Raw genomic sequence first — 20,159 nt, 5'->3', positions numbered from 1 at the left:
ACAAGGCCCCTGACTTCATGCCAGCAAGTTTGTTTATTAGCTGGAACCTCTTTTGCCATATTGCTACAGCAGAGATTATGAAACAAAGTCCTCACTTTCCTGATGGAGTCTCATGATCTCCAAGGACAGTTTTCTGTGCTGCGTTCGCCTCAGATTGTTGTCTTCATTCTCTCGCTCCTTCTACTGCATTTCTGCTGAAGCAACGCCTTGTTACCTTGCTTCCATCTGTTCAGTTCCTTCCCCTGAGGGGTTTCTTGTGGTGGATGACAGTAAATTTCTTTGCCTTTAGCTCCTAACGCTCCGGTTCCTTATCAGGATGCAGAATCCTTTGGGGAAAATTATGCTCTAGCCTTGGACAGTTCACAGAGAGCCCTGGGCTGTTGTGGGTGTCTGTGGGGCTGTGCTCTTCGAAGGAGGGAGTCTCTCTTCCAAACCCCATTTTGAGCTGTGGTTTTGGTTTCCATAGTGACACTTCCTGTGGTAGAGAAAAGAGGTAGTGAGTGCAGCACTGTGAGCGTGGCAGGCAGCTGCACTCCTTCTTTCTCTCCCTGCCGGGGATGCTCAGAAGGCCGTGCTGCAGCCTCAGGGAGGGGCTTCTCCTAGGCTGATGGTCCTGGCTTAGACGGACTACCTGTGACAGCAGCACGAGGCATGCTGGGAAAACCCAAATACCTGGGCGTCCAAAATGGCCGAATGGTGAGTGAGTACACTTCAGTTGCTCCTGGGGGATGATGGCAAGGCCAGAGGCTTGCAGCTCACAAACCTGCAAGGAAATGTGGTTTCTGTTTTGTTTTTTCTGTCCCCAGCAAAGGATGCTTCAGGGAAGCAGCCTTTTAAGGATCTGGGTTGTGTGTTTATGCATTTTGGGGTGGTTATTTGTCCAGGAAGATCAGCATTCATTGTTTTTCTCCTTGCATGGCCTCTCTAGGCCAGCTGGGGTGCCTATACTTTTCATGGATCTCTGACATCCAGGAAGATAAGTGGGAGGCTGTGACACTGATATTGAGGGGAGGCTGGGATTTGACTATTAGAGAAAGGCTAATCTACACTTCATTTCCTTTGAGCCTGGTGACAAGGAGCCTGTTTGCCCCACCTTGTTCTTTGTAACTTGTGGGAGAGTACATGGAAAGCACTCTCTGCGTGGCTGGTCTGTGTCAAGGGTCTGTGACTCTTGCCTTGCTAACCCCTCGCCCTCCACACCCGGCCAGATTGGGGTTTTTTTGGTCTCACACTGAGCTCGAGGGTTTCTGTGGCCTGTGAAATCACAGTACTTTTCAGAGGCTGCAGCCTGCACTGAGAGATGATCTGCCGCGGTGAGCCCAGAAGACCGAGGGCTGGCGTGAGAGTCTCTGAGATCATGTTGCACAACTCAGCATGACTGGCAGCCACAAAAGGCAAGGAAGGGCTGTAATCAGATTAGATGGGCTGACAAAACTGGATGCCGGAGACTCATGTTGTGAGCAAGGCAACAACAACAAAAAGTTTAAAAAAAAGTAAGGAGTTGCAGGTTAGATAAGCTGGTGGTGCTGAAACCTGACCCATTTGTTTAGGGAATAGCAGGGTTCGGTAGGAATGTTAGATGGGAGATAATTGCGAGCCAGCCACAGAAACCCAGTTGGTTGCCTGGAAAGTGGCTTTAGCCTTTGTTTGCCCTGGATGGGGGATCCTATGTGGAATTTCTGTGTGGGATCAGTTTGTAGGAGCCTTTGGAGAGAAGTCCATGGTGTGGTTCATGGAAAGATTCCCTTTGACTATGGTGACAACATAGAGTCTTATCCTATTGTGCAGAGTTGGGGAATCTGTGGCCTGTCAAACACTGTGAGACTTCAACACCCATCAGCCTCAGCCAGTATAACAAATGGTCAGGGATGATGGGAGCTGTAGTCCAGCAGAGGTTCCCCATCCTTTCTATAATGTGGATTCAAATAGAAATATCAGATACTGACCCCAGAGACGGTACCCACATTACTGTTTACTGTGGCCCACCACTGGTGCTTGAAGCTGCGTACACAAGGCATTTGTCACAATCCACATCTATATCCTGTCGCTTTTTCTTGAGAAATACTGCTCCTTCGTGCATTTCCCTTCAAACCAGTGCCATCCAATTGGAAAACATAAGCTACATTCATTTCACGGTTAAGCTGAGGTGTGTACAGCTGTTACACATGTGCAGATGGTAGCTTCATGAGTTCAGGGTAGTGGTGGTTTACAGGCATGGGGAAACCAAACAGGCAATGTGTATCAAGTGAAGACATCCCTGCCCCTTCTCGGCTGTGTACAGCAGTATGCAGTATGTGTGTGTGTGTGTGCTAATGTGTGCATAATCTATGTGTCCTGGAAGTTTCCCACTGCCATGTAACATTAGGTTGAATTCAACCCTGTTTCTGTAGAAACTGTTGTGGGTTTTCAAGAAGGATTGGCTGCTCACGTTCTCATATGGGGTGTTGTTTTGTCTCGCCTGACATGAGAAGGACCAATCTGTCAGGCATATCCCATCAGCATCCTGCTTCCATTAGTCCTTTTCAGATTTGTGTGATCTGAAAGACATAGACTGAGGTTCCAGTATGAGGAACCTTGTATGTGCCACACAGCAATGGCGTAGGCAAAGGACACCACCAACATCTGTATGCGGTTGGCTCGACTAGACTGTGGCACTGTGGCAAGGCTGGTCTCTGTACCACATCCGGATGGTCCTTGGGATGGGAGTCTCGAGTTGAGGAGTGGGGAACCTTTGTCAGCCTGAGAGCCACATTTCCTTCAGTGGCAGGTGGTGCCAGAGGCAAAGGCAGGCAGAGCAATGATTGGCTAGTGTTTACATATACTCAGACAAGCTAAAGAGGTGTTATTAGAGTTCTTCAAAGGACACATTCTGGTCAGGCCAAAAAAAAGGAAGGGTGCAAAGCAGGGCAGGTGAGGGGTGAGGCTCAAGAGGGTATTGTGGCAGCAGAGAGTCTTAGAGGCCAAATAGAAAGGCCTGAAGGGCCACACTTGACCCCTGGGCCTGAAGCACTCCACCCCTGCTCTAGGTCTTGTGTGTGGCCCTTTGGTGCCATTATACAAATAATGTTACACTTTGAACACTATTTCTGATTGAACCTGGAATGTCCTACTTTTCCATTTTCTTCCCCTCCATGTCTCAGAGAATAATTAAAAGTGGTGTGTGTATATGTGTATGTGTGCAAAAACGGAGTGCTGCTTATACCGAAAATAAATTACCTGCATCAAATTAAGGAAATGGTGAAGCTGGCATACAAAGCCCCTTCCTATAATTCTGAAGGAAAAGGTCACCAGTCCGCTTTAAATCGTTTAATTAAAATGCTTCAGCAGCCAGCCATTTTTTAGGAAACACATGAGGCGTTTATTCCTTTATTGTAAATGGAGCCTTACACTGCAAGCCTTTACATGTCTACTCAGAAGTAAGTCCCACTGTATTCAAAGGAGCTTACTCCCAGGTAACTGGGTAAAGACTGGACAATCCTAAGCATTTTTAATCAGAATTAAATCCCACTGAGTTCAATAGGATTTACTCTCTGGTATGTTCCTGATCATTCTCACAGTTTTTCCTCCTCCTCCTCCTCCTCCTCTTCTTCTTCTTTCCCACCTTTTCCCTGATAGGGACTCAAAGCAGTGTACTGCTGAAATTTTATTTCAGTTCCATTTATCAGTTGAAGGTGTATACAATCCCCTCCCTCACATATTTTTTTTCTTTACAACAATCCTGTGAGGTACGTTAGGCTGAGAGGTTGTAATTGGCTCAAGGTGACAGATGTATATGGGTATAAGACATCTATGTGTGCTGGAGATCAAACACGGGAGAAGCTTCCTGATGTAGAATAGAATGTCCCAATTTTCATCTGAGAAAATGTTGGACGGTATGGAATAGTATTGGCCCTGGGTCATTCCTCCTGGGGTGCATCTGGGAATAAGGTTACTTTATCCCAAAGGCAGCTGGGTCCAGGGGTGGTAGTGGTAGGCTCCTGCTCTCATGTAGGTCAGCACCTCCTTACATTGCTTACAGTGAGTTCTGACCACAGCAGACTTCCACAACAGCACGGGAGATTGGATGCGGCACAGTTTGGCACTTGTCCTGAGGTTGGAAGCTTTCTGGTAGCAGACGGCTATCTTGCATCTGCTGCGTGCAGCAGAATGTCCTGTGAGGCTGTCTCATGCTGGAGCAGAGGCTTCCTCCGTCTCCGGAGGTACTGGCCCCGCTGCATTCTGCCATATCCCTAAGAACTCTTTTGACCACTTTCATCCTTCTCTTGCAGGGCCTGGCTGTGTCAGATGGGGGTAAGTAGGCCGTCTGTCTTTGGGAAGGGTGCTGGGCATGTGGGAAGGTTAAAGACCTGAACATGACAGCAGGGCTCACTGGCTAGTAGGGGTGGAGCAGTGCAAAGGTTGGTAAACTCTACAAGCAACAGGAAGACCTGCTCACACTCACTCACATTGGCATTCCGAATTACATAAAACAGCTCCAGGCAACCAGATGGTGAAACAAACGTTGCCCAAAATACCTCTCAGGATATTTTGCCAGGACACAGGACACAGACTGGCTACTTCCAGCTCTCATAAGATTTATCAGCTGGTATACAGAGGCCAGAGATTGTTGCTGGGCCAACCCCTTCATTATGTGGAGTTAGGTGTCTACCTCAGGAGGATGCTGGGGGTAGAGGGAGAGATGAGAAAGTATTGGATGACAGGACTGCCTATGCCACACAGCATGGCCTGCACCTCCTACACTAGCCTGCTGCCCTCAGGTGCAGTGGAGTATGCCATCTTGTTGAAGTAAGATTCAGTTGCCACTCCAGTTGGTTTCTGTATGTCTGGAGTGGCAAACCTTTGGCCCTCCAGATGCTGCCAAACTACAAGTCCCATCAGCCCCAGCAATCATGTCCAGTTGCCTGGGATGATGGAAGTTGTAGTTCAGCCACATCTGGAAAGCCAAAGGTTCCGCACACCTGCAGTATGTGAAATGAGGTTGTCATCTAGACCTCTCTCTTAGGTAGCCAAGTTGGGCAGACCCCCCACTCAGTGTCACGCTAGGGCTTGGGAAGGACCTGAAATCTCTCTCTCTGTTCACAGAATTAAACAGCTCGGGGGCTCGGGGCAGTAATAACAGTGTGGACAGTCTGCCAAGCACCCAGAATGCCTCTCCTTCTTCGGGGCAATCTGTAGCACGGTGGGCAGAGTCCTTTGAGACACTACTGCAGGACCGACTTGGTGTGGCCTACTTTACTGTGAGTAAGACACAGCACTTCTGTTTATCATGATCTCCCTCCAACCCAGGGTAGGACATGGTCAGTCCGTGGGGCTTATCTGGTCTCAGGGGCGTAGCTAGCTGGGGGTGCCACGGCGAGCTGCCCACAGAGTCCACCTGGCGGACGCAAGCCCCATGCTGCCGTTTGGGGCAGCATAGGGCCCCGAGCCACCACGTCACACCCAGGAGAGACGCGTGGCTCAGGTGCGCTGCAGGCCAGGCCCCATGGTATGTGCTGCCCCTCGCGGTGTGCCATTTTGTCACCCCCTCAGGGGTGGAACGCACCCCTGCACCCTCCTTCCTACGTCGCTGTCTGGCCTGCTAAGCCTTCTTTAGTGGCCTGCCAGCCTCTGACCCAATTTTCTGGTGGCTGCCACTGGGGAAAAAACATGCAGGATCAAGCAAGAGTGGTGCATTTCCCCTCCCCACCATGGTGTGGTGCTATGTAGAGAGGTGGAAGCCTCTCCACCCAGCCCAGTGCCACAAAGGCTGACAAAATGGCTCCTTCCCTACCAATTAGATTGACTACCTGAAGAGTGGAGAGAGTGGGGGGTATTTTTATACTCATTGCAGAGCAGGGGCAGGGTGGGGAGGCTCCACCCAGTCCAGCACCACAATGGAGAAGGAAATGGCTCACCCTTCTGTGAGAAGCAGAGGTACGCCCCCCCATAGCTGTCAAGTGTCCCTTATTTGAAGGGACAGTCCCTTATTCCAGCGCCATGTCCCGCTGCTGTCCCTTATTGATAGATGTCCCTTAAATGTCCCTTAAATGATGTCCCTTAAATTTCAAAGGAAGCAGCTCCTCTCCCTCCCTCCCTGCCGGCCAGCCAGGGAGGAGGGAGTCTCCAACTGTGTTGCTTGGCTGTGTTGCTCACCCAATAAGAAGTCTAAAAACGACTGGGGGGTGGAGCTTGCATGCCTTGTGTGTGGCTAGTTAATGTAAGCTGAGGGGGGTTTTGAATGCTGGACACCATTTTGTTGCACGTGCTGCTGCAAACTTTGCAGTGCAAAGCCAGGCCGGGGAGCCATCTTAAGTTGAGGCTGCATAGGCCTTGTGGTGCATGTGATTCAGATTCTATTCAGTTGAACCTCTGGTTACGAAGTTGGTTGGACAGTGTTCTCGAAGCTACCAGCATGAGTTTGACCAGACTGCAGGAGGACAGGAAGACTGGAGTGCCTGGAACAGGTGAGGCTGCAGGTCCCTTATTTTGGCTGCTGGTCCCTAATTTTCAAGGCTGCTGGCCCCTTATTTTCAAATCTGTAAGGTGACAGCTATGGCCCCCCCCACCCCCCGTGTGTATGTGTGAGCCTGCAATAGTATGTGCCTGTCGTAGAGTTTACATAATGCTTTGCTTTGTGTTGTATTGCATTTGTTGTACCTGGCTGAATGGTGCCTAGATGAACTCTTTGATCTACACAGGACACTAAATTGTGAGAGTCCTGGGACAGAGGGAGGGTCGTCTTCATCTCTACCCCCACCTCTTTTTAGGAGTTCCTGAAGAAGGAGTTTAGTGCTGAGAATGTATATTTCTGGCAAGCCTGTGAACGGTTTCAGCAGATCCCAGCTGGCAGCACCCAACAGGTAAGAGCACCACCAAGGCCAGACAACGCAGGTGAAACCCAAAACCAGCACAAAGCAGACTCTTTCTCTGCCTGGGGGGCTGAGTGGATATAAGCAAGTGTAGCTCAATTTGTTCCTAATTTGCCCTGAATGGAATATTCATATTTATTTTTTAACCACAAGGTTTAGAAACTGCCATTTATAAAATGAAGACTTTTGTTTTGAGGAAGCTCAGTTCGGCACAAGATGCAGGCAGCACGTTTATCATTGCTCAGAAAACACATTGCCTGATTTGGAAGAGGGGATATGCTAAGAAATGTCAGGGTGACTCCTTGCCTCTCAGTTACACTACATGAACTGTGCTTAAAAATAAAACACTAAAGAAATTCTGTACCCGATGAAGCCAAATTCTTGGCTGAAAAATGCTGGATTCTGCTACCTAGACACATTGTCGAAATTGGCTTTTTGTATACTTCCCTGCTTTCGTCACTAGTCATAGGGAAGGGCAAGGAGCTATGCAGCACATTAAAATACTTCCTTTTGATGGCTTGGAAGCATTCTGAGTCTCCCTTTGGCTTTGGAGATTTTACCAGGCATGGGAAGGAAGGAAGGAAGGAAGGAAGGATTCTCATAATGTTGAATTTTGCAACCAAGTGAATAGCAATTTCATACTTCTCTAATATTTGCATATAAGCATTGGTTGCATGCAACCCTGTGACTAGAGGAACCCAGATGCTCTTCTCCTATAGCCTACACTAAAGGAGACAAGAAGAGTGGCACAGAGAGCAGCTGCACTTGGTACCTTGGCTTCTTACCTATAGTAACGTCATAACTCGTCTCATCCCACATTGCTTTCTCCATAGCTGGCCCAGGAGGCTAGGAGGATCTATGATGAGTTCCTGTCAAGACATTCGGTCAGCCCGGTCAATATTGACAGGCAGGCCTGGATTGGTGAGGAGATGCTGGCCACCCCCACCCCTGACATGTTTCACGTCCAACAACTCCAGGTGAGAACAGTCCGCCTTAGCTAGTCTATGAGATGTGGGCTAGTGTGGGAATCTAGGAACACCACCTGCTGCTTCTCCAATCAGTAATGCGAAGCATCGTTGCTGAAGTCTTCTAAGGTAGCAGAAGGGATGCAGCTCAGTAGCAGAAAAGCTGCTTTGCATGTGGAAGGTCCCAGGCCCAATCCTTGGCATCTCCAGGTACATCTGAAACCCTGAAGAGTTGCTGCCAGTCAGTGTTGACAATACTGAGCTAGGTGAACCAGTGGTCTGACTCAGTATAAGGCAGCTTCCTATGTCCCTCTGAGGCGATCCAAGTCCTGGAGGATGTCCTGCTTCAGGGACAGTGATGGGCACATGACTAACCCAAGGCTTCTTGCTCCAGATCTTCAACCTGATGAAGTTTGACAGCTACGCACGCTTCGTCAAGTCTCCAGTGTATCAGGCATGTGCGAAGGCCGAAAGCCAAGGGCAGCCCTTGCCAGAGCTGAGGCCTCACTCTCGAAGCGGCAGCCCCCCAAGCGACCATGGCAAGGTACGGGGCGTCCTCTTGAGCAGGAGTGCATGGGGAAGTTAGGCGGTGGCCTTTCCCCACTTTGTCCCCCTAACCTGGTCCAGCATGCCATGAGCTGATGCGCTCTCTGGCTTCCCCCTAGAAAACGAAACTAAAAGCAGGGAAATCGCTGCCGCTAGGAATGGAGGAAGGTGGCAACTTAGGCAGCAGGAGCCCTCGAAGATCCTTCCGGAGAGGGGACCGGAGGGAGCGTCACTGGGGAGGTGAGTCCAAAGCCGATAGCTGGGACACCACAATTGTTCAGGTGACTCTGGGTGGCATCAGGGTGGTTAATAAAGTGCCCGGTTGCCATGGACCACATATCCTCCAAAAACCTGCTGATTTTCTGTCCTAGAGGAAAGAAATGGCAGCGAAGGGCCGTCCCACTGGCGTGAGTCTCAAGGCTCTTTGAATTCCTCGGCTAGCCTGGACCTGGGCTTCCTCTCATCTTACGCCACCAACAGTTCCCAGACTGAGGCAAGTGCTTCTGGGACTTATTCATCCTGGGGGTTTGGGGGGCCAGGGCAGTGAAAACCGACCTGTGCTGCTGTTGCCTACCCCATCCTGCTCGGGTCACGCTCCCTTCCTTGCGCTAGTAGGCGTTTTGCTGTTGCTTGATGTTCTGCCAGGGCTGCCGCACGCTCTGTCCCGCCCAGCCCCCACGCAATCTGTAATGGGCTATGTGACTGTGCAGTGTGGAGGAGTTCTCAACAATGTGCAGTTCAGCTCTGCGAATGCTCCTGGAAAGAGCCGCTGAGGCAGCTCCCAGTATTTTCTGCAGCTGCAGAACCCTGGAACTGTTGAAAAGATGTTGCTTAAAGCCATAGGGAATCCCAGCTGGTGGGGAGGCAATCCTCCCCTCCTGAATACAACGACCAGTGAAAGGAGAACAGGGAGTGACATTATCCTTAGGGAGAAGCATTGCTAGAAAACCCTGCAGGGACAGCAGGGGGCTGAATATTGCCTGATCTGCATAACATGAATGTAAACTACAGAGTACAGACCTGTTCCGATGGAACCAGCTTCTGGGGAGCAAAATAATGATTCTTATTTACTTATTGTTTAGTATATGCACATGCATATACTGTTTCTTGTACAGTGGATCAGATCAGATTTTTCTTTGGCTTTGATAGATATTACACATAAATGCCAACAGACCAGGCATGATTCAGCACAGTTCACCAGGTTCAGTGGTGCTTATTCACAGGCAAATGTGGTTAGACCTACAGGCTTAGTCTGCAAGAGCGACATGTATGCAAAGGTCTGTGCACTGTATTCATAGCACCAGTGCCAGATCTGCAGAAAGGGGGAGCTGTTGGACATGAAAGCAAGAGTTGCAGACTTTAGGCTGCCAAACCGACACATCTTAGAACCAGAATTTTTTTACACTTTTCTATACAGTACCCAGAATGAGAAATGTAGATTGCAAGAGTAGAATTCTAAAATGTATAACTTCAAACTGTAGGTAGTAGGGAAGGATCATATATTTAAATTGCTCCCCTGTTGTAGCCCCTGCATGCAGCAAAACTAGCATATCAATAGGGAGACTAAGAAATGGGTCCTCAAATGCATGTTTGGGTTAAACGTGGTTCCTGAGTCTGAAAAGGTTGAAGAAACCTGCTATATAGAACCTCCATGTTCAGGAGTAGTAGATCTGACAATACTTTTTGCTGGGAAGCAACAATGCATTGCTGCTTGCATGTTTCCCATAGGCATCTGGTTGGTCACTGTGAGAACAGGATGCTGGACTAGACGCTCCCCTGGCCTGATCCAGCAGGGCTCTTCTTGTGTTTGTATGTTATGAGCTTGTCTGAGCAATTGGATTGACTGTGGTGGGAAACAGGATACCAGACAGACTTTGGGTCTTATCTAGCAGAGTTCTTCTTCTGCTAAACATTTTCGCATGATGCAAAATATGGTTTACTAAATAGAGGAAAGTTTAAAAATAAAAGATAAATGGCACCCATCAGAAAAGCACAAGGAGGGCATTATACCCCACCACCTGCCACTTGTGTACATTCTAGTATTCTATCTCCTCATTCTCTATAATGCATGGAACAGCAAATATGTTTTGCACACAGGTGAGGGATAAATGATGTACAGTTATGTGTGAAAATTCTGTGTATGGCTATTATCATTGGTATATTTGTCCAGAAGCCTCAAAACACCAACAAAACAATATTATATATCAGACCTTAGAAAATCATCTGGTCAGTGGCGTAGCGTGGGGGGTGCAGGGGGGGCCGGCTGCACCGGGCGCAACATCTGGGGGTTAGGGTTAGGGGGCGCAAATCCACGGGTTAGGGGGCGCAAATTACTTGCCTTGCCCTGGGTGCTGACAACCCACGCTACGCCACTGCATCTGGTGTCCACTCTGAGCTTTTATCCTAGTAGTTGAGCCAGCCAAAGAGTGATGCTGAATGTGTTGATTTCTCCTTCCTCCAGAACAACAGGCAGAGCCTGACTGGCTCAGAACCTGACAGTCAGAACCAGCCTGTCAAGTACTGTTGTATTTACCTTCCCGATGGGACGGCCTCTCTGGCCCCTGTGCGCTCTGGACTCTCCATCCAGGACATGCTGGCTGGGATTTGCCAGCGCCGGGGCCTCCACCTGCCTGATGTCAAGATCTATCTTGTGGGGAATGAAAAGGTAGGCCCAGCCTATGGGAGGAAAAGGAAAATAACTTCTGGAGGAATGCCACTGCAGAGATTTTAAGAGGAAGGGATGCTGTGTGTGCTGTATTTCCAGGTCAAATATAGACGGAGACAGCAGCTGTAACCTCTTTCAAAGGGCAAAAACTGTCCAGTTGGTGGACAATGCAGTAGCTTCCCTTGTGAGCTGTGAGTTCAGAAGTCCTTGCCTGAAATTTCACTGCAGGTACAAACCCACCTGAGGCAAACCAACATTCTCTCAGTCTCAAAAGCCATGCGCAACAATTGCCCATTTTATAGGGTTGTTGTAAGAATTACTGAGATAATGAATGTACAGTGTTGTCCCATAAGATTGGCTAGTTGAAGGCTCAGAATACTAATGATGGATAAGACACTGAAGATGGATTGCTAGAGGCACCAATATGAGTTACACACTACCATCATCACTTTTCAAGGGACACCCACTATTCTTCAAGTATCTCCTTGAGCCAGCTAATTTTACCCCACATAGCTGACAAGGAAAGAACTCAAAATGAAATTACTTTAGGTTCACTGCAGGGTGAATCTTTCTTTTGCCCAGGGGTTGGGCCTCTGCATAGTTTCAATTCCTCTGAAATTCAAATAGCTTCGATGTTGTTCTTTACAAAGTGCTGCCAGAGACAAATATTTACCCACCTATCCACAGGTAAGCCCCAGAGATCCACCCTGATTGTATATCGAGTATTTCAGAAGGCATATTTGCATTAGGCAAATAATATCCAGCTTATAGCTGATTACAGCGTGTGTACATATACTTATAGGTCATTCCTAATGAAATAATCTCAGAAAGCTTCCTGGTACAAAAGAAAAAAGAAAAAGCATCCTATGCATGTCTACTCAGATGTAAGTTCCACTGAGGTTCAAGGGACTTTCTCCCAGGTAACTGTGTACTGTGTAGGATTTCAGAAGGCTGCAATCCTAAACACACTTATTAGGTGATACATCTCTCTGAATTCAGGAGAACCGACTTCTGAGTAAACATGCTTAGACTACAGTGGTACCTCGGCTTAAGTACTTAATTCGTTCTGGAGGTCTGTTCTTAACCTGCAATTGTTCTTAACCTGAAGCACCGCTTTAGCTAATGGGGCCTCCCACTGCCGCGCGATTTCTGTTCTTATCCTGAAGCAAAGTTCTTAACCTGAAGCACTATTTCTGGGTTAGCGGAGTGTGTAACCTGAAGCGTATGTAACCCAAGGTACCACTTTATATTTAATACAGTAGTCAGCATTTAAATAGCATTTCTTGAGCATTCGAAGTGGTGCACGTGGGCTATCTTGGTAACCTTTGCAATAACCTTATAAGGTGCACAGACAAAGGACCGAGGCTGACAGATTGTCAGTACTGGTAGGGGCAAGATTTGAACAAAGGACCCCTTCTGTCCTCAAGCCAGAACACTACACTAGTAACCTCTCTGTTTGCAGAGAGTTGTCACTACCACCCAAGTGCACAAATAATCAAATAAAAAATATGATTCCAAAATACTCCAAACAATTGAAAAATAAACTTGGTCAAGAGAAAGGCATCTTGAAAGATTAGTAGGCATTGTTGAGGCGTCATGAGGAATGTTGGAAAGCGCTGATGTTGCAACAACACATGTCTTGCAACATATGGAAAATAACGGTGGTGTTCATGGACTCATGCTAGGAGGCAATTCATACCTGATGATAAGAAATGTTAACAAGCAAACAAATGTAAACTAGGAAAAAGCCCTTAATCACTAGGATTGTTTTGTCTCATAATACGTATCATGCAGGATTATTAAAGCTATTTTCCCAGACTTGCATCCTTGGTCTCATTAGCTTTTAAACTCATGCACACCTGTGGCCTTATTTTCTAGTTTTACTTCAAATACGTAATGCTTTTCTTCTGGGGGGGATGCATGCTCCTAAACACTTTGTGAATCTAAATTTGGCCTCATTGAGGGGCAGTATTTCAATATGAGTAGGAAAATGAGAGTACCCCTAAACATTTTTTTAGAAAAAAAGCACTGCATATACCCATATATATACAACAATACATCCGTGTTTTAATTTTTGCTGTATTAATATGTCTGCCTTTGCTTGGTTTTTCACAGAAGCCGCTGGCACTGAACCAGGAGAGCTTAGTCCTGGTGGATCAGGAGGTGAAGCTGGAGACCAGGGTCAGCTTTGAGTGAGTGTAATCTCTGTAGACCCCTCCTGCTCTGCATTGGCCATGTATTCTGTAGCCAACAGGCAGAAACTTTGCTAAATCCCTCTTGACATGGGGCCAGGGCTGTCTGCCCCAGGGATGGGGGCCCGTCTTTATTTGTGAAACATAAGCAAACCCAGCACCTCTCTGTCACCCAACACCTCTCTGTCTACTGCTGTTCATGCCACTTTTATCTCTATGCTGCTTTTACACACACCACACACACACACACACACACACACACACACTGCTCAGAGCAGCTTACAACAAGGAGAACAGCAATACATCACAAAATCAACAACTGCAAGAACAATGTTATAGTTGTTGTTGTTGTTGTTTAGTCGTTTAGTCGTGTCTGACTCTTCATGACCCCATGGACCAGAGCACGCCAGGCACTCCTGTCTTCCACTGCCTCCCTCAGTTTGGTCAAACTCATGCTGGTAGCTTCGAGAACACTGTCCAGCCATCTCGTCCTCTGTCGTCCCCTTCTCCTTGTGCCCTCCATCTTTCCCAACATCAGGGTCTTTTCCAGGGAGTCTTCTCTTCTCATGAGGTGGCCAAAGTATTGGAGCCTCAGCTTCAGGATCTCTCCTTCCAGTGAGCACTCAGGGCTGATTTCCTTAAGAATGGATGCGTTTGATCTTCTTGCAGTCCATGGGACTCTCAAGAGTCTCCTCCAGCACCATAATTCAAAAGCATCAATTCTTCGGCGATCAGCCTTCTTTATGGTCCAGCTCTCACTTCCATACATCACTACTGGGAAAACCATGGCTTTAACTATACGGACCTTTGTTGGCAAGGTGATGTCTCTGCGTAGTAGCAATAATAAAACAGCATGCAAAATGCAACTTTTCTGTACAATGAATGTAGGAACATGACACCTCCTGGCAGGGGCAAGAACAACAAAGGAGTTTGCACAGTTTTATCTTAGTCCTGGATGCTCTGGCTACTGCGGCTAAGTCCACTACAAAATAGCTAGGAATCAGGTTATGCCAATGAAATATACTCTGAGTCGAGAGTGGATTTCATGCTCTTTATTCAGCTCATAGTGGTGAGGAGGAATGAATGTCCCCTCAAAGTATCTGCTTATATACATTATTTACACAATGGACTGCACGTGATTGGCTAATTCCGGAATTCTCCTGTAGGCCAATCAGGTTGTGGATTCACTTCCATCTGGAGCTGGATTGGGTGGCTCCTGCAGACCAATCATACTGCTGCATTGTTCTAGGACCAATCAGACTGCTGCATTCTGAATCCTATTGTTCTAGGACCAATCAGACTGCTGCATTTTGGATCCTATTCACTCAGTACATAACAGCCAACCAAATGTCAAGGCCTCAGCTTCCCCGATGGGTGTGCTGCCCCTTTGGTATCCCCAATTCAGGCAGCATTAAGGCTTTCAAAGGCAGAGGGGGTGGGTTAGGTGGAAGTACCCCCCCCTCGATTATCTTCTTCACACTCCCTTGAGTCTCCCATACAGGTACTGGTGGCCAAGTGAGTAGGCCATACGTGTTGCAAGCCCCATTCTGCAAATCTTTTGGGGGATAGCACCCTCCCACCATCTGTGTGAACCTTGCTATATCACCATGAACATAGGTCAGGGCTCACAGCTCCAGAACAGACTCTGCCTCTCAGACCCTAAATCACAAGGGGTTCGCAACATTAGGATTTCATTCAAGACAACCTGCTGGAATATTCTTCTCCCTGCCCACTTTGCTGTGATTCATATATGGGCACAGTATTAGGAAACTACCTTCCTGCCTGCACTGCTTTCCTATGTGCTCAGTTTCTGTGACTTTGCCCATGGGCTTCGAATGGGGGAATCAGAACTGTACTCCTTGGTTTGCTACCATTAGGCATCAGGGAGTGAAGGTTATCCTCCACCTGGGGTAGATTACTGGGGTGCACAAGTTATGCAAGGTGGCAGTGCCAGATGCAGTATACTGTGCCCATTGGGTATATTTCTGATGTTTCTTCTCCTTATAGGCTAGAAATCATGCCCCTGAATAAGACAGTGTGCATTCTGGCGAAATCTACTAAGCAGCTGCGGGAGGCGTTGCAGCCCATCGTGGAGAAGTACGGCCTGGATCTCACACGAGTCCTGCTTCGACGGGTGAGAAGGGTCTTTGAGGAAGTGAAACAGGACACAGAAATGAAGTCTGGGTGACTCCAGTCCAGTGGTGGGGGACCTATGGCCTTCCAGATGTTGTTGGATTCAAAGACCCATAAACCCCAGCCAGTATGGTAAAGGGTTAAGGAGTATGGAACTTGGAGTTTCCTCCCTGCAATTTCCCTCTCTGTGGGGTTCTGCTGGGGTCTGTAGGGATGAAATTTCTAGTTACATTTGGATCTTAAGCTTCCCCCCAGTTTCTTTTAGCACCCCTTGCCCAGCACACAGTGAAACGATGGAAATTGCTACCATAAGTTGTAGTGATGGCCACCAACTTGGATGTCTCTAAAAGAGCAGATAAGATAAGAGCTTCCTGTGCCTACTAGTCGTTGAATACCAATTGCCTCTGAATACCATTACTAGGAATTCCTCGTTGTTGTGTTGTTGCACTCACGTTCCACTTATGGGTGCAACCTGATTGGCAACTGGGAGAATAGGAAGCTGGGCTAGATGGGCTTATGGTCTGATCCAGCAGGGCTCCTTTACATTCTTATTAGGGGCAATGCTTTCCCCTTCTAGTTAAGCAGGAGCAAGTAAAGTGACAGGCCAGGAGAGACTGGTACCCAGACCAGAGTCCATGGTAATGTTCTGTTCCAGCTAGATGCAGGCCATTCATAGGTACAGCAGCTCTCCAGGCTAGAGGGAGATCCCCCATGTCTCAGACAACATTAATTCTTTTTGTGGGTTGGTGGGCTACGGCACGTGGCTATTTCTGTTCAGCATCTTTTTGGAAAGCTTCCTACTCTAGCAGCATGTATATAGTGTTGTTCTGGTTCATCCACCCTGACATGAACTCCTTGCCTTGCCTACTAGTTGTTGAATACCAATTGCCTCTGAATACCATTACTAGGAATTCCTCATTGTTGTGTTGTTGCACTCACGTTCCACTTATAACTCTGCTCTCCTGCTGCAGCCTGGTGAGCCCCAAGCTCTAAATATGGAAGAGAAAGTTACCACTGTGGCTTCTCAGAAGCTTGTGCTGGAGTCAGATACAGGTAGGTGAAGCTCAAAGGCACATGTGGTTCATTTTCCTACGGATAGTTGGTAGATGGCTTGGCACTGTGCAGCATTAGACAGGGACACCTTCCTAGGGAGGGGAGAATGAATACCATGTGGATCCCTGGGAGGGAGGGAGGCCAATGCTTGTTTCCTGCCAATGTTGATGAGCAGACCACTAATTTTTGCATCTTCCACTCAATAAGCCTGTTCAATGTTGGTTGCAGAATGGTGGTGAGGAAATCAGCTCTCACTCACGGTGAACAGGCTAGATGAAGAGCCGTTTGTCATAAGCAGTGAGGCCACAGGCACAACCACATGTCCCAGGGCATTTATGTGCTGTAGCATGGTGATATTTGTCAGGGGTGGGGGATCATACCAGATTTCATGCAGTGTTGCATCCTGCTCCACATTCGCTCTGATCAACCACCTCTGTCTCGTAACTTTATAGGTGGCCCACTAAAGTTGACACTTTTTTCTGGCAGGGCTCCTTTCATAGCTGTGAAGATTTTCTCCAGCAGGAAGCAGCAGGGAAGGGGAGAGTCCCCTGTTGAATGGGCTCTCGTCATACAGCTGCTGAAAACAGGAGTCGTGTCAGAAAAAGAGAAGGCCACATTGCTACTTCCTCTCATCTTATACTCCAAACCCACAACTTCCCTAGTCCATAACACATTTGTAAACACAGCATTTCCTTCTTTTTGCCAGTATTCTTGCTAGAACATGGATCGACACTCGAATCATTTCAAGGACAGTCCATTCATGTTCTCTCAGCTCCCAGTTTATAGGCTTCCAGCCTCTTCCATGTTGTCTCCTCCAGGAAATCCTGATCCATTCTCCATCATGTCTTATTCTCAGCCTTCGTTCCAGCCATCCTCCCATTGTTGCCAGAGCTTAAGGTCTGACTCTTTGTTCTGCTGTCCCTCCAGGATATTTAATATCCATGTGCTTTATTGCAGAAGGGAAACCTCTTGGTGTGAGAAATTCTGCAATAAGCCCTTCTCGTGAGCTGAGTGAGGTGAGTCTTGGCCATGGGTTGTATTACCTTAGACGGGGCAATTACATGACAGAATGCTGCTCCATTTTTATTTTTAGAAACAAAGCCTTCCTGCATGTAGATCTCAGTGAGAAAAGTTTTGGCCTAGCAGTATTTCTGATATACTAGTTTTGTATGTCTAGAGATGTCTTTCTGTCCCCCACCCCACCAGCCATGCATATCACCTTGTTTTGGGTTTGCTAGGCTTATATCATGGTGCTTAAGTAGGTACGGGGTTGGCAGTTTTTGGCTCTGGTTATAATCATGCCTTCTCTCCCTGTGGTTCCAGGATGACAGCTCTGTAGAGACAGAATCTGAATCTGATTCATTCGGTGAGGGGTCCTGTTCCTCCACTAAGCCTCCTAGGAGCAAACAGAATAGACGCACGTATGACCTGGAAGGTAAATCTTCTCTGATGTTACTTGTCAGATAGGGGAGGTAAATAAGATGCTTATTACTGACTAGGAAGCAAGCAATGCTGTCCCAGGGAATTAAAGGGTGCTATGTCAATCTGCATACATGTTGACATGTTTATTTCTGTAAATGCATGCAATTTTCAAGCTCACGACTTTGTTGTTGTTGTTGTTGTTGTTGTTAATAATAATAATGATGATGATAATAATAATAATAATAATAATAATAATAATAATAATAATAATAATAATAATGTATTACTTATACTCCACCCATTAGGCCGAGCCTCCCCAACCACTCTGGGCAGCTTCCAACAGGATATTAAAAACACAACAAAAAATCAAACATTAAAAACTTCCCTAAACAGGGTTGCCTTCAGGTGTCTTCCAAAAGTCAAATAGTTGTTTATTTCCTTGACATCTGGCAGGAATCATAGAATCATAGAATCATAGAGTTGGAATAGACCACAAGGGCCATCGAGTCCAACCCCCTGCCAAGCAGGAAACACCATCAGAGCACTCCTGACATATGGTTGTCAAGCCTCTGCTTAAAGACCTCCAAAGACAGAGACTCCACCACACTCCTTGGCAGCAAATTCCACTGTCGAACAGCTCTTACTGTCAGGAAGTTCTTCCTAATGTTTAGGTGGAATCTTCTTTCTTGCAGTTTGGATCCATTGCTCCGTGTCCGCTTCTGTGGAGCAGCAGAAAACAACCTTTCTCCCTCCTCTATGTGACATCCTTTTATATATTTGAACATGGCTATCATATCACCCCTTAACCTCCTCTTCTCCAGGCTAAACATGCCCAGCTCCCTTAGCCGTTCCTCATAAGGCATTGTTTCCAGGCCTTTGACCATTTTGGTTGCCCTCCTCTGGACACGTTCCAGTTTGTCAGTGTCCTTCTTGAACTGTGGTGCCCAGAACTGGACACAGTACTCCAGGTGAGGTCTGACCAGAGTAGAATACAGTGGCACTATTACTTCCCTTGATCTAGATGCTATACTCCTATTGATGCAGCACAGAAGGAGGGCATTCCACAGGGCAGGCGCCACTGCTGAGAAGGCCCTCTGCCTGGATTATTGGCCATTTTTAAAAGAAAGGTTTAAACATGAAGAAGGCTGTTGAATAGCAAGGTGACAGCTAGTATAATAAATGATTGTTAGGCTGCCAGAACTTTAGCAAATTCCTTCTCCCCCCCCCCCCTCCCCAGGGCTCGTGGATCTGCTGAACCGGGCACAGAGCTGCAGAGTCAATGACCAGCGTGGCCTCCTGTCCAAAGAGGATCTAGAACTACCTGACTTCCTTCAGCTGCCTGAACAAGATGGTGTCTCCAGCAAGACCAGTTCCTCATCCAGCCCAGCCCCTCAGAAAAAGTCCACATCTGAGGCCCCCAGTGCTGAGGCAGCCACCGTCTCTCAGTGTCAGGCCCAGAAGAAGCAGTTAGTATCTCAGGCTTCCCTTTCAAAGCCGCCTACGGGAACTCCATCATCAGCTGGTCCTGCTGGGAAACCTTCAGCCATGTGACCTCCTCCATGACTCCATCCACCAGCCATACTAGTCCCTTCCAGGAGGCCTAGTCAACCTCATGTTCCTTGCAGTGAGGTCAGGTCCCTCCTGTTCAGTATATGTTGTGGTACCATGTTCTGCCTCACAGAGACTCCTCCCCTCTCATAGGAATATGGTCCGAGGCCTGGCTACAGCCTGCAGCCACCTCTAGGGACCCCCAGCCTGTCTTCCAGGAATAGAAACGTGTCCTCCTAATGTTCTGGCTGACTCTCCTCCCTTGGAACTGCCCGTGCTGGCTGGGCAGGAAAATGCCAGTCTTGCCCAATTGCTGTACCAGACCGTCGTACGGTGTTGCTCTGTGTTGTGAAACAGCTGCCCATGGCTGCCCCAGCAGCAACCGCATCTCTGTGGCAGGTGGTGATGACGCTTGTATATAGTTTGTAATTTTCAGTCTTTGTAAAATGTAAGATAACACTGTTGCTTAAGTCGTCCTGAGTCTCTGCGAGTTTGTGCACGGCATCACATGCCTCTCTGGGCAGCGTGGCATCAGTGGGTTGTGAATGCAGCCCTCAAGGCAGACACACTGGGGTGCAGGAGTTGTGGAGACAGGACTGTTCTGGGGTCCGTGCTGCCCCTGAGAGGTTCCCACATCCTTCATATGAAATGGCACGGCTTAGAGCGAAGAGGACCCCCAAACCAATTCCCAGTTGCCCTGGGTTGAACGTTTGATGTGCAGGTCCGACAAGCCCACACCAACTGTACCACAAAATCTCCTTCGCTGGAGCTGTCTCTGGTTAGGAGC

General features: G+C 47.8%; 1 protein-coding gene across 1 annotated transcript; it reads left to right on the top strand.

The window, feature by feature from the left end:
* The first annotated feature begins 377 nt into the window (after window positions 1-377).
* Window positions 378-19,847, top strand: RGS14 (regulator of G protein signaling 14). The gene is made up of 15 exons (XM_028718516.2): window positions 378-696; window positions 4,269-4,290; window positions 5,083-5,237; window positions 6,747-6,839; window positions 7,682-7,825; window positions 8,208-8,357; window positions 8,479-8,599; window positions 8,731-8,852; window positions 10,821-11,024; window positions 13,140-13,216; window positions 15,224-15,350; window positions 16,321-16,402; window positions 17,360-17,418; window positions 17,726-17,837; window positions 19,062-19,847. The coding sequence occupies exons 1-15, from the start codon at window positions 652-654 to the stop codon at window positions 19,373-19,375; spliced, it is 1,827 nt and encodes a 608-aa protein (XP_028574349.2). The 5' UTR covers window positions 378-651; the 3' UTR covers window positions 19,376-19,847.
* The last annotated feature ends 312 nt before the right edge of the window (window positions 19,848-20,159 follow it).

The sequence above is a fragment of the Podarcis muralis genome, chromosome 2, assembly GCF_964188315.1.
Source record: "Podarcis muralis chromosome 2, rPodMur119.hap1.1, whole genome shotgun sequence".
NCBI classification, from domain to species: Eukaryota; Metazoa; Chordata; class Lepidosauria; order Squamata; family Lacertidae; genus Podarcis; species Podarcis muralis.
Note: the sequence above shows the minus strand (reverse complement) of the source record. Positions and strands in the feature narration are given on the sequence as shown.

Coding starts and splice junctions, on each gene's coding strand:
- RGS14 (XM_028718516.2), top strand. CDS start 652: ATGCTGGGAAAACCCAAATACCTGGGCGTCCAAAATGGCCGAATG. Junction 8,853..10,820: donor CCAACAGTTCCCAGACTGAG/GCAAGTGCTTCT, acceptor TCCTTCCTCCAG/AACAACAGGCAGAGCCTGAC. Junction 17,838..19,061: donor ACGCACGTATGACCTGGAAG/GTAAATCTTCTC, acceptor CCCCCTCCCCAG/GGCTCGTGGATCTGCTGAAC.